The sequence below is a fragment of the Aphelocoma coerulescens genome, chromosome 6 (genome assembly GCF_041296385.1).
Source record: "Aphelocoma coerulescens isolate FSJ_1873_10779 chromosome 6, UR_Acoe_1.0, whole genome shotgun sequence".
Lineage (NCBI taxonomy): Eukaryota > Metazoa > Chordata > Aves > Passeriformes > Corvidae > Aphelocoma > Aphelocoma coerulescens.
The window spans coordinates 30311395-30325789 of record NC_091020.1 but is presented as its reverse complement, the minus strand read 5'-3'; the positions used below and the strand labels follow the sequence as shown (position 1 = coordinate 30325789).

At 42.0% G+C, this 14395-nt stretch overlaps 1 protein-coding gene across 4 annotated transcripts in view; it reads left to right on the top strand.

Moving 5' to 3' along the window:
• SHTN1 (shootin 1) overlaps positions 1-14395 on the top strand; it is a 54813-nt gene that overhangs the window by 35650 nt on the left and 4768 nt on the right. For 3 of the 4 annotated variants that reach the window (XM_069020116.1, XM_069020118.1, XM_069020119.1), the window contains 7 exons: positions 223-376; positions 1447-1552; positions 3241-3323; positions 6252-6364; positions 7001-7054; positions 9832-9952; positions 10825-11008. In XM_069020116.1, coding sequence (XP_068876217.1) covers positions 223-376; positions 1447-1552; positions 3241-3323; positions 6252-6364; positions 7001-7054; positions 9832-9952; positions 10825-11008 — 815 coding nt within the window. The remainder of the gene's footprint in view (positions 1-222; positions 377-1446; positions 1553-3240; positions 3324-6251; positions 6365-7000; positions 7055-9831; positions 9953-10824; positions 11009-14395) is intronic. The other variant, XM_069020117.1, reaches the window with a different exon arrangement.

Below are 14395 nucleotides of genomic sequence, written 5' to 3'. Positions count from 1 at the left end.
AAGAGATAAAGCAAGTTGGGGTCATAACAGAAAATTCTGACATCTCTCAGAAGAATCTTTGCAGCTCTCATTAAAAAAATTTCCTTTTTCTGGGACTTGTGCTTCACTCCTATACTATAACATGATGTTTTCAGGCCTAACTGTTCTTAGTGGGTTATTTGCCAACAGGAGGGACAGAAAAAGCCTTTTATTGTGGTGAATGCTCTTGTTTGCCAACTGCAGATCAAAGAATTAGAAGAGCAGCTAGAGAATCAATCACTGCATAAGGAGATTAGTCGCCTTAAACAGCAACTAGAACTTTTGGAAGAAGATAAAAAAGAACTGGAGCTGAAGTGTCAGCATGCAGAAGAAAAAGCTAGAGACCTAAAGCACTCAGGTAAAATTGTGTAATAACTTCCATTTTAGGGGTAAAGTGTGTGTGTGGGGTGGTTGGTGCACATCTAATGGAATTATATGTGTTACATTTGAGACCCCAGAAGCTTTTGTGTAGCTGTGATCCAGACCTGTGCTTCACTAGACAAAGTACAGCAACTGCCTTAACTGCAGAACAGCTGTGTCCAAAATGTGTGTGAAGAAAGAACCTTGTAAAACTTCTGTAAGGAACAAAAATCCTGGTGTTAGGTTGCCCTGAGTCTTACAGGTGGATAAACATATGGAAATGGCTCTCTGTGTGAAAGACACAAAAGATGGTACCTGGAATTTAAAGGCACTCAGTTGATTTTTAATTTGTTTACATATTTAAAAGTAAGTGTAAACCACTGTGATTTTAATTCAAATCTGTCATTGCAAGAACAAAGAACCATGTCCACTTTGGAAATCATATTCTTACTTCTGCCATAACCTACTGTACACAGAACAATTGCTAAGGATTTTTGTAACTAAAAGAAATCCAAGACTTTTTTCCCTCTGTTTCTGCCCTTCCCCAGTTAATTACATTTGACAGCATTTCAAGTGCAGAAAAGTAATTTCCACATTTTAGGTCTGACATGAAAACAGGAGAGGAAAAAATCCATTCTGTCACCACCCAATTTTGACCATTTTTATGGGGAAAGCCCACACCATCAGTAAGACAGAGATAGGTCTGGAGGCTGAAATTGCCAATTTCTGTCATCTCTTGTTAGTTCATTCTCAAATACAACCTCAAATAGAGCATTGCAGAAATGGATAAAGTTTTCTCTGCTCTATCATTTTATATGAAGAATCCTGTATGAGGCAAAGTTTCAGTTTCAGTAGTAACTCAGGTTGGAGGTAATTGGTTTCATGGGAATCCTGCATTGCTCTTGGTAGAAAATGCCAAAAAATGGACTTCCAACAGTTGTGTGGTTTAGTCTTGTTTGTTCTTTAGTTAATTAGTAGGGTTTTTTTCTTAAACCATCAAAGCTGGTTTTTAGAGGAGATGAGAGAGCCCAAGAACTCACTGTGGTTTCTTTCATTGCTCTTGTGCAGTTGATGAACTTCAGAAGCGAGTCCAGCAGTCTGAAAATCCTGCTCCGCCCCCGCCGCCACCACCGCCCCCGCCTCTCCCTCCTCCTCCTCCCCCCAACCCCATTCGGTGAGTGCTCACACCCAGTGCTGCTCTGCAGAAGCAGAATTCCTTACATCAGCTGGCATCCAAGCAGGAAGAGTGTTTTTAAAGGAAAAAAGGCTTTCTCCACCTGTCTGGGGCTCCCGAGCAGCAGCACACGCTCAGGGCCCCACCTGCCCCCAGACTTAACACCCTGACCAATTTTGAACAGTGTCTGCCTTGCCAAGCCCAATAAATTGTCTAGACTGTGACTTTGGAGGAGGAGGGATACCTGTCTCCTCTAAATTTAGGAGATTATTTTTTTTTCTATTCACCTGATAGCTGTAATTACAGACCTGTGAAATGCTTTCTATTGCCAAGAAAACTCCTTTGAACCAAAGGATATGTTAGATTATTGTGTGTCCCTTCATGTCAGATACTGATGATGAAAATGCAGACTCCATTGAGTTCCCACAATTACTTTCATAAGTTAAAAAGGAGAGGAAAAAAAAAAAAAAGAAAGAAAATCACCACCCAGTCATCAAGCAGTTTTGGGCAAAATTACCAAAATTTGGCCTGATTTCTGCAAAGGACTATGAAAGAGCATAAGCAGTCTATGATGTATCAGACATTAGACCCAAATGAATTAAGTAAATACTAAAGGATGCTTAGTTAATTTCAGAAACCCAGCTAATCTCTTTATGTTGTCTGCTTAGTTTTAAGAATAAATGGACTTTGATGACAGTTTGCAACCTTCTGTATTAGAAGTGACATCCAGGAGTCTTGTAAACTACTGTGTTAAATGTATGAATAGATAGATTAGCAGGGAGAATTCATCCCTTTGTTCATCTTGCATTGTTTTTAGAAACTCAACATGTTCAGGAAGATTCTGTTTGGCCTTTTGCTTCTTTTATGTCCATTAACTCATTTGGCCTGCTTGCTTCTTTCTCACTGATGGGATAGCATGAATTAACTGTGTAGGGGTGTTGTGGGATTTTTTGTTTAAATTTATGCCCTTTACTGTTTGGAATAGGTAAAAGTATTAATTTTAAGCCCTGTAGTAGGAAAGTCAGACATCTTCCTCATGCACTATGACGTGTGTGTATAGAAGTTGTTTCAGGGCATAAGCACTGGGTGCTGTTTTTTTCTGGGACAGAGTTTTGACCCTTGATGGCAGGGATGTCACTCTGCTGTGTAAGGAATGATGTTCAGTAGGGAGTGACTGGCCTTACTGACACATCAGATGTGCACAGGAGCTTGTACTTGTTCTTGGAGATGAATCATTTACTGGTGTGGAGGTTTACGTTGTGACTATAGCGAGGGGGTAATTATTTGACACTGTAAGAAGATTACAAACCTGGAGATGGTGAGGAGATACTGATCACCATATTTAAGTGTCCTCTGGAGAACAATACTTCAACATCTACAGCTCTCCTTTCTGTTTATTATGCTGGAGCAGCTTCCATTTGTCATGTGTCACAATGAGACCCTGGCTTTTAATATTCAAATCTGGAGTGTTTTGATTTGTGCCTAATGTCTGTTAAAAAGAAATAAATTTCTCTGGTGCATTTTGATGGGAGGCATTGTGGGGGGTAATTCAGTGCATCTGCATTCAAGAACCATTAAATGAGTCTTTTGTAAGTGGCTGTATAATCAGGTATAAGCAAGCTGGTGGTGTGTTGTGTTCAGGCTGATCCAGGACAGAATGACAATCTCTGTTTCCTTTTCCCCCCAAGGTCTCTCATGTCAATGATTCGCAAGAGATCTCACTCCAACACCAACGTGAGCAAGAAGGAGAAACCTCCTCAGCAGGAGTCAGGTATGGCTCATCCCTTCTCAAGCCATGTGGGTTGTCCACTGGTACTGCAGGAAAAGCTGGTGGAAAGGAGCTGTGGATAAAGGTGGTGATTCAGATGCTTTTAATTGTCAGCATTAACTACAGCTGTCCGTGTCCCAGCACATTCCTCTGCCTTGCAGTCCAGAAATGGGATTGCAGCCCAGGAATATGTGCACCAAGATGGGAAGTGGTATCTTCAGTACTATAGCTTTGGTATTCCTGTGAGGAGTGGCTGAGGACTCTGGGCTTGTCTGCTTTGGAGAAGAGGAGGCTGAGGAGGGACTTTATTGCTCCCTACAGCTCCTGAGGGTGGGACAGGGAGAGGGAGGTGCTGAGCTCTTCTCCCTGGGATCCAGTGACAGGACACAGGGGAGTGGTTTAAAACTGCATCAAGGAATGCTTAGACTGGACATAAGGAAGCATTTATTTATGGTGAGAATGGTCAAATACTGGAACAAACTTCCCAGAGAGGTGGTTGGTGCCCCAAGTCTGTAGGTGTTTAAGTCCTTTAAGAACGTGCTCTTACTTTTGGGTAGCCCCAAAGGGGTCAGGCTGTCAGAGCAGATGGTCACTGCAGGGCCCTTCCAACTGAAACATTCTGTTGTATTCTACTGCAGATTTCCTTGAGATCCCAAGTAGATTTGCGTGGCCCTCATGGCCATCTCTGCCTCCACAACTGAACTGATCATCAGCATCCAATTTACTTTTTCCAAAAGGATTTCAGTATGAGCAGTCTTTGAGGCTGCAGGTCAAAAACCTCAAGGGAAGATCTAGCACTTGCTGTAACTGGAGAAAAGTTCTAATCTACCTGCTTGAGCTGCAGCATGTGCAGGGCTTTGTGCTTCCACAGGTTATTTGGAAGAGGCAGAAGACCAAACCTATGAGCGTTAAAAAGAGCAGGTTAAATTCAGCATAATACAGGGAAATTTCCAAATTTCCACATGGCAATTTCTTCTGTCCAGAGTCTCTCCACAGAGCTTGTTTGTTAAATATTTCAGTTTTCATCCCTCAATTCATATCTTGTGAAATTACCACTCAGAGTTGACTGTAGTTCTAATCCTTTAATAACACTGAAAACCTAAAACAAAACAGTCTTACACTAAGGTGGCTCTGCATGCAAAGTAACAGCTGAAATTGCATTTTATTGTTGTTAATGGAAGCTGGAAACTTAGTAGGTTGAGAACAGGAGTTAAGTACAGACTTAAAAATGACTGTGAGTGCCTGAAGAGTCAGAGCTAGTTAGACAGGCATTGCCAGTTAAATAACCAGGGGTTTTCTTGCTGTTTCTCTCTTCCTTCTGAAACAGCAGGAGTTTGTTTGTAGTGAATTGCTTAACTCATTTGCTGCCACTTAAACAAAGAAGGGAACCTGGCTGAAATTATAGGATATAACTGTTAAAAAAAACGCCTGCTGTTAGCAGACTAATGGTATGTAAGTCAGGCTGGATTGTTGCATGGAACCAACAGGCAGGAAGTGGGGGAAGGAAAGTATTACTCCTCCCATTTTTCAGGTGAGGAACTGAGAAATGGAGTGACTTGGGCAGGTCCCTGGGGGAATTTCTGGGAACTGGTTACCAGTCTGAGAGAAATAAGGTTCTTGGTGTGGATAAAATAGTTAGAGAAGTGACCTTGTACTGAGACCTCTGATGAAGAGTCAATCTTACCTTTTGGTAGAAGTCCAATTATGGTGCCTTGATTTATCAGGGTTCCTTACCCTGAAGCATCCTAGATGTTTTGATTACACCTTTTTGTTGAGACTGTCGCAAACAGTGATTGCAGGAAATACTATGAAATTCACTCTTAAGTTCTCTACTCCCCATTCTTTCATTGTTTATTAGCAAACTAACAGTTCTGACCTTTCTTCAATCACATATAAACTGCTTTTTCTCTTAATAGTTGAGCTGTTCTTAAAATAAAAATAAAAAAGGGAGAAAGTTCTATCTTGATCTAGTTATTATATCAAACTTGAGGCTTATTTTGACCCCTGTTAAGGACTTAAGATGAGTGATTTCTATCCCATTCCACCAATTATGCTTTTATATTTGAAGCAGCCTGTTTGTGAAATTAAAGCCTGACATTAAATCGGCTTAGAATACAGAAACCACATTTCTATGAATCATCAATAGTACCCTGACAAGTGAGAGAGCAGAAGTCTTTTTAAAATTCCTGTTATATAAGGTACAAGGTTGCAGCTTTGAATAGCATCAACCCTATTTCTCTATGTGTTTGCTTTAAGTGCTCTTCCCCCCTCCCCTTTTTAGTATGTTAAGGGTCTTTTGTTTTGTCATCCAGAATGCTGATAAGTTAACAGGTATTGTTTAGGTTCATCACAGAATCATGTCAGCTGAATATTTTAAAGTCCTCATACCAAATCTCTTGAAAAAGCACCCATTTTCATTTCATGGTATTTCAGTTTTTCCCTTTAACTTGATGCAGTGTTTTTTCAAGGGGTGAGTTTAGCTCAGTCTGAGGTGTTGGTGTGTTGTTCCAGCCAGGTTCTCAAACCCACTTGAAATGGGAGACATAATTGGGAATCACTGTCATGGGGCATTTGCAGCTTGTCCTGTGTCAGTGGAGCTGTGAATTCCTGCTGAGCCACAGAGGAAGCAAAACTCTGTTCTTTCAGTCCCTGGTGCTTCAACCTAGAGCACTGAGCTTTTGCAATTCCCAAACAGTTCCAGGAGCTTTATGTTTTTCAGGATGTGGGTCTGCTTCTGTCCAAGCTTCTGCAGTTTGGCATTTTGCAGAGTCAGGATCGCAGTGTAGGTTGGCATTTTAATCTTTAGGAGCCTGGGACAGCTGAGCTGATGGCAAAGGTCACTGTATCCAGAATGAGAACATGTTTTTTTTACTTTGTACCATTTTTCTGCAGTTCCTATCTGAAATGTGATCTGCTCTTTGACTTTCCTAGCAGGTGAAGAAGTTACAGATCTGAAGAGGCAAGCTGTGGAAGAAATGATGGACAGGATTAAAAAGGGAGTTCACCTGAGACCAGTCAACCAGTCAAGCAGGCCTAAAACAAAGGTTTGGAATAAGTAGCAGACCAATAATTTTAGCTAAGTACAGTAATTTACACTGAAAATAAACTCTTCTGTTGAATATTCACATGAATACATTTTCCTCCCCTCATTTACTTGGCTTGATTTTGGATAAAATGAATTAGAGGAGCATATACCTGAAGAACAGAAAAAAAAAGAAGGCAGCTGTAAGTAAATAAAGGCCAGTTTCTTGGACACAGAAAAGAAGCCTGTAAACAAACAGCTGCTAAGAAGCAAAAAGCACAGAGAGAATACCTGGAGTGGTTAAAGGAGATGATCAACAAGTAGGCTGTGATAGCACTTTTTTTTTCTTTTATGCAGCACTTACACCTAGTCCCTGAATGTGGCTACTATAGAGCATTGCTTACCTCCTTCACAAAAGCATAATCTTTATGTATAGTCTGTGATTCACAGTGCCAAGAGCTGAGGCTCTTCTCTTCGTCTGAGTAAGGAAATAGATGGAATGTTATCCCTGTGCCCACGGGAGGAGGGGGCAGAGGAAAGGCACACACCCCAGGCCTGTGCAGCAGCCCCTGTGTGAGGTCTGTCTGCAGGTGCAGAGTCTGTTCTGGGCTGTTTCTTGTGGCTTTTGACCAAATCCATGTGTTGTGTTTGTTTACAGCCAGAAACACCAAAGCCCTCTGAAAGTGCAATGAAAGAACTAAAAGGGATTCTGGTAAGAAAACTTGTATATTATATTCCATTTTCTTCTCATTGAGCTGACAGGGCCTTCTGTGCAAAATGTGGAACTTCTGCATTTTGGTTTGAAGCCTTAGAGCAGTTTTAGGGCAAATCCCCCAGTTCTACCTTTGATTTGACTTAAGGATGGTTTTGGTCTTGCTAGGAGAATTTGTTTTTGCACTCTGCTCTGGGTTTATGTGCTTCTGCCACTAGAAGGGATTTTATGGTGTGTGTCTGCCCTAGATCCTTTGGAAACTTTCCAAATACTCACAGTGGGGATGCTTAGGGAGGGAGAGGCAGCTGAGTATCTGTATCTAGTCCAAAGTAAAGCCCCTGGACTGCACATATAGTGAATGTAGAGTTCTCCTCATCAACTGCTGCCCTCTTTCCTGTGGCACCAAATTTCTTAGCATAGGTGAAGTCCAAATAAAGCAGTAGCTATGGTCTGTCTGGATTTATATGTAGAAAAAATTGATTCTGAATAGCTATCCACATAACCACTTCTCACAAAATAAAAACATGAGGCATGTTTGGTTCAGCTGAGAGCAATGTGCTAAGTTTGCTCCTGTTGTGTCCTTTACTCAAGTGTTGCATTGTTTGTTTTTAACCAGTTGCTTCTTTTGCACCAGAGCTAAAATTGTATCAGTCAGAAGGAGCTGCAGTTCTTGCTCCCTGACTTCTGTAAACCCTGAAGCTTCTCAAGTGTCATTTTGGCACATCGGGTGAAATTCTGCCAGTATTGAAGCAAAATACTTCACTTCCACTCTGCAGGAGGTGAAGCTAATCATTCTCATCATCCTGTGGGTAAACAGCTCTTGTAAAATCCAGTTCAGTGGTGTTTTGGGGGATGCAAGGCAGTACAGCAGAGTGTAGCCATAGCCTTTGCTGTGATTTAAAATCACCAGTGGGGCACCAGTGATGTGTTAAAGTTGCTGTTCTCCAATCATGTGAAAGCAAGGGAAGAAGGGAAGAAATGATCTAGAGAGTCACCAGACCTTAATGCTGAGCTCTAATTAGAGGGACACGTAATTAAATGTGGCGCTAAATAGGAAAGGAACGAAATGGAACTCTGAGACTGTGCTTTAATCAGAATTCCATAATTACAGGAATAGTGGGATGTGGTGTGCTGCTTGGACCAGTGAGGGTTGGACAGAGCCATCCTGCCCAAGGTCCTTTCGTTCTCTAATAGCTGTTTTATTTCTTCAGCACTGTGTCACTGGCACCAGGGGAGACTTGATTATGCACTTCAGAGGGAGCAGAGAGGAACCTGCAGGCACTGCACTTCGGTGTTGGGCTCGTTGCTTTTGAGCCTTTCAGGGTATTTGCAGTGCAAGACAAACTGTATAAAATGCAGCTCCAGTCTATTCTTGAGAGCAGTGATTATGCACAGTCAGACAACAAACATGGGGGTGGAATGTGATGGAGTAAACATTTGTTGTTCCTATGCTAATTATGCATTTTGTGTAGACCTCCATATAATTGTTACAAACAAACCACATTTATGTTGTGCAAATTCCAGAGTTTGAGTGGCTCCCTTTTTTAAGTTGCTTTTGTACATGTACATTTGTACAGATCTGGAGCATACTACTAATGAATAACCTGCTCAGTAAATTTCCAATGGTTTTGAAAGAAAATATTTCAACTTTTAGGCAAGAGTGAAGAATTAAGTTACTTTGCAGGGCTCTTGAAAGTAGCACAGCTTGTGCCACTGGAAGTGCTATTTTCTTTTGTCGTTGGCTATTTCTGCTCAGAAGTTATGTGCTCATCAACAAAAGATGTCAATAGAATGTTATCTATGGTCTGGAAAAATGCTATTTGAGTCTGACATGTTTTGGAAGACTGAATAAACAAGATTTCTGGGAAGACTCAAAAAGAGAATGAAATAGTATATGGGTACCAAATTTTCAGTTGCATTATAAACATTTTGGGTGAGTTTTACAATCAAGTGGGTTCTGATTCAGTAACTGACTGTTGTGGGTTGGGAAATGCATGCAGTATGCACTAAATGCATGTTTAAATTCCTGTAGGCAAGTTGGTTAGGTTTCAGGCTTTGCTTAAAGCCTCTTTTCCTCCCACTTTAAGAAAAATGCTCCTGGACCTGCAGCTTCACTGATTCTACATGCTAGCCTTGGCATAAGGCAGTAATAGCATTTATTTCTGTTCTGTATGTATAAAAAACTTTTTCAACTTGAGATCCAATTCTGTGCAAAAGAGAAACCTTGAAGTGTGTAGACATAGGGTCAGGTTTATGGCAGACCAGGTACACTATAGGATATAATCTGTTGCAGTTGTAGCTGATAAATACTGACTTTTGCAGACACATGTACACACCAGGGTGCAGCAACACAGGACCATGCTGAAATAGAAAACCCACTGGAGCAGTAACAGATGGATCTTTGGCTTTTTGCTAACAGAGGTTAATTATGTGCATGATAACTCGCTGGCAGTTTTTTAAGATCCTTTAAATGTTAAGATGGACAGAGTTGGCAGCTCCTTGCGAACATCAGAATTTGTTTATTAGTGATCCAGAGCATCCCTCTTATGCCTGCTATCACCCCACTAATGTGTAGTAAGTGTGGTTTATCCCCACTTTAAACCCAAGTAAGGGTGGGGTGGTGAGCTGATCCCAGATGCTCCTGTTGTACCTATGGAAGAGCTTGGCACGCTGCTCTAGAACTGCAGTGTGAAAGATTCTGAAAGTTGTGCATGTGAGCTGCTTGGCAAGGCATCATCTGTCCTCAGAGAGCTTCTCATGCCTGTTTCTTGCTCTAGGAAACGCTGAATAAATCCACCAGTTCCCGAAGCTTGAAGTCCCTTGAAACAGACAGTGGTGAAACAGAGCTGGAACGAGTCCTGCGACGCCGGAAAGTGACCACTGACCAGGACAGTGGCAGTAAGTGCTGGGCTCCTTGGGAGTCCTCTTCCTCTCCCTGCATTAAGTGACTCTTGAAGCTTTACATTCTGTTCCAGACCATTGCCATTGCAGCCATTATGGAGAACTCCACCTTCTTCTACCGTGACTCCCTTCCCTGTCTCACCTGTGGCTTTTGATCCCATTTTCTCCAGGAGATGCTTCTGTCAGGATTTTCTGCACACACAGACACATATACTCAGGTTCCTCTTTCCAGCCTGGAGCTCAGATGTTACTGCTGGAGATATTGCTCAAATCTACTGTGAAAATACTCTTGAAAGTAATGCTAGCCAGAGAAATGAGATTTGGGACTGGTGGTTTGAATTAATCTTCTCTGCAGACCAGGGGTCTGCAGTTTTTATGCTGTGCTTTACTGTAATCTTCTGTAAGAAACTGTTGACATTCTGCTTGGTTACAAACACAGCCTGTGCAAGTGTAGGTCCATGCCATAGTACATGCAGGTGGGGCTGGTTTGAATGTCACTGCAGAGTTTTATCTTGGACTTTGCAGACAGTTCACTGACTCCTCATTACTACCGAGAACAGGCTTTTCAGCCATCAGGTTGGGAGAGCACCAAAGTTGTGCCTGGTTAGGGCTGTGTGGGCAGCAGGACTTACCACCCCAGAAGGCAGGAGGATCAACCCAGCAAGTGCTGCCTGTGGTACAAGAAAAAGGCAAATCTTGGTGGGGAGAGCAGAAGCTGCAAATGTGGTATTTTGATACTCTCTTGCACTGGATGCTGTTCATTAAAATTCCATTTTGATTTCTGCACTTAGTTAGAGTTCTGCTCTGCTCTTGTGTTGTTTCTAGACCAATCTGGATAACGGAAGCATTAAACTTTCTTTGGATTCTAGGTCCCACTGGAATCTTGGCCACATCAGAATCAAAGTCTCTGCCTGTGCTGGGTTCGGGAGCCAGTGCCCCACAAGCAGCGTTGAACAAGAAGGATGTGGAGACAGAATTCACTTCCAAAGTACCCAACTCAGGTCCTGTCCCCAACCAGCCTAAGGGTGCTATGGGCTCCAAGCCTACTTTACAGTAAGTAGAATATGGATTTATAGATATATTGTAGAACAAGATGTGTTTAGCTGGTGTGTTTTGAAAGTGATTTAATATCAATTTTGGTTAACACAATAAATGTGCAGTCTGCAGCTGTTTACCACTGACTCCTCAATTAATTTTCAGTCTCATGTGAAAGGAGAAGTTAAATTCTCTGTAATGAAGTTCTTTCCCCCAAAACCTGTGGACGTTCTTAAAAAAAAGTTCCTCTTCTCACTTCTCAGTCCAAAAAAAAAAAACCTCAAGAGATTTCAAAAAAATAACAAGGTTGAGGGTTTATTCCATATCCTGAAGAGAAGAGGGATGATAGTTACATTGTTAAGTCTTGATTAAAAGTAGTTCTGGCAAATATTTTCAAAAATACAATCATGTGAGTCATCTTGGTCTATATGCTGGTGTGCAGGGCAGTTTCTGTTGAACCAAAACAAGTCCTGATTATTACTCAAAAATTTGTTGGCAAAAAATTTGAATTACCTTGAAATGTCATGATTAAGAAAAAAAAAATTAGTGCTGCATTGCACAGATGGGCAGCAGAATCTTTCATCACAGCAGATTGAAGACCTAAAACCAGCATCAGAGTTAAACTTACTTCAGCAATATTTATTTCAGATTCCCTGGAGGATTGGTTTGTTCTCCAACCATACCAGGCTCCTTTTGGAATTAGGCTGTGCACTTGCTTCGGTTCCCTTGCCAGATTGCTTGTCAGTTTGTCACTTCAAGAAAAGGAAATAGATGAGACAAATAAGATTGGCACAATATTGTACTTACGGCTAATTAAACCTCTGATTTCCCGCTCTGTCCATTAGAAAATACCACCAGTAGCAATTCTAGCAAGTCTCCATTGCTTTTTTCAGAGGAGCAAGTCATGACAAATGAGCTGAATATTCAGTTTGCATCTATTTTTATGAACTGATACTTCACTCTTACGCAGGTACTTCCATCCTTTATTTTTGAGTGGATGAAGAGCCCAATTTCCTTTTGTGCTCTACAGTTGTGTTTAATTCCTACTAAGACTTAAAAGCAGAATGCCTTTTTCATTCATAAGTATTTTCCCCTTTTATTTCATGTAAGTATCCTTAGAGGAAAGGTGATCATTTTAATTTAATCAGAAAGATGAAGATATGTTCAACAGTCAATTTTATTGAATAATACCTTTGCATTTTCTTGAACTCCTACCCTGACAGAAGGGTGAGGTTGTTCCTGAAAAATGTGTTTGTAGTTCGTGGATTTCTACTATTTTGAACAAACCAGAAAATACAAGCAACTCCTGCCACCTTTTGTGTACCTTTGTTCCACCGAACTAAGTGGAAATTGCATTTACAAGAAAGGAAATGAAATAATTGCAGGCCCCAAGGTCTCACAGAATGCGTGGTGAATTGACAGTGAAAAGGATCTTGTGTTGACAGTCACAGTTGTTATGTGTTATAAAAGCATATGTGAAGCTCAATTTATTTCTTAGCTTGCCTATTCAGTGACATCCTGAAAGACACATTTCACTTCAATTTACCCGTTTAAAGCATTAAAACAAATGTAGTGGGCCAGAGTCCTTCGTGCTGCAGGGCTTCCTTGCACTGAGCCACTGGTGTAAACCTGCTCGATGGGCAACACTCATCCTTAGGGATGGTTTTCCAGCAAGAGAGAAGGTGCTGGGGCTCTCCTGCTCTTGTTTGGCCAGGCTGGCAGGAGGAGCAGGGACAACCTGCAGGCCCCATGCCACGTTGCAGTGCAATTGCTTTCCTTTTCTCTCCTGGGTGCTGTTTGCAGCAGAGGGTGGCAGAAACAGCCTCCAGACTCCAAGGTGTGAAAGCACTGTTGGAAGCAGGTAGCAGAGGGAAGTTCATTTGGCCAGCAAGTCTGACAAGTGGGCTCTGTAGTTAGGGCAGTTTTCTCTGAGCTTCCCTGGAAGCAGCTTAGTTTGGATCAGCAGAGCACTTCTGAAGCAAATCTCACTGTTCTCTGCATTTGCTATGCTTTGATTGGTATTCTGGAGTGTTCTTAGTGCATCCTGTATCCCTGGATTCATTGGATGAGTGAAGCTAAACCACGGGATGTGGTCCAATCTTTTTGGGTGTCCTGGGGGGGCACAAGAGCTGGTTCAGTGAATTACCCTGAAATCTGCTCTGCAGCAGGGGCTGTTTCCCTCCATACTCTGCTCCTGTTCCACCACTCCATTCCCTAAAGTAGCCCCTGCTAACTGAACAGTGCCCTGCCTGGACTGCATACCCTACATGAGAAATCCTCTTCTCCTTCTTCATACCTGAGGTTAAAGGATGCAGCTCCCTCATCATTTGCAATTCCTTGAAATCTGACCAAGGTGTGACTTCTTCATCTGTTTGCAGCAGGTAGCAAACATTTCCCATCACAGGGGAGGACTGCATGTCTCATAATTACCAGGTGTTTCTTGCAGGGCAGGGTTTATTCTCTTTTCTTCACCTAGATTTTAATGTACAGCTTGCTACAGAAAACCTGAGTTTAGAACCTCTAGGTGAGGTGTCATTTCAGTGCAAGAGGTTCTTGTGTGTCTGGAGCCATTAAGGAGGTGGTTCAGAATGTGTGAAATTTTGCTGAGGTGGTGCTTAAGGGGGAGACATCAGTAATGTGTGTCCTGTAGGCAAACTGAGGCCTTACCTCAGTGTGCAGGTAACTTCCTCTGCAGATCTCTTCCCCAGTGTTTAACCCAGCATGAGTGTAATTCTGTGACAACTGCTTAGAAGAGGTGACAATTTATATTCCTTGGGAGCAAAGAGAGTTCCCGTAACCCCCTGCAGTGTGTAGGCACAGAAGGGAAAGGTGTGTCTGGCTCTGCCCCTGGGTTTTTGGTTGTTTGGTGGGGTTTTTTTCAGCACTTTGTAAACATTGTGTTTCTGGGGTGCAGAGTTCTCTGCTGACAGAGTGCACTACAGAGAGGGTTAGTGTTAATCTGATGATTTTATACAATTAAAGGATTTGTCCTCCCTCTCCCGGCTGTAATCTTAGTACCCCAAATCATCCACCAGCTCTGCAGGGAGCAGCTCAGCCTCAGCTGGGCTGAACTGCAAAGGTTTTCCAGTGCAGCTTGAACATGGGTAATTTGGTTTGAACAACAGATGAAGAAAATAATGGGATGTTCTGGAAGTTGGAGGTCTCCTCAGTTTTAATTGTTTTAAAAGCTACTGATAGATTTTTCTTAGCTTGTACTCTTTGTGTGCCTTCTCAGTGCAGGCAGAAGCTCTCCCAGATTCTTCATTTAAGTAAATTTTCTGATTTTTTGGGCTTTTTCAAAAAAAGTACCTGAAAATGGGAACAATTTCCATGCTAAAGATTGTCTGCAGTTCTGTTCTGCTGGCTGCTACGTTGACCACCTTTGTACTCAGCTGGATTTAGCAG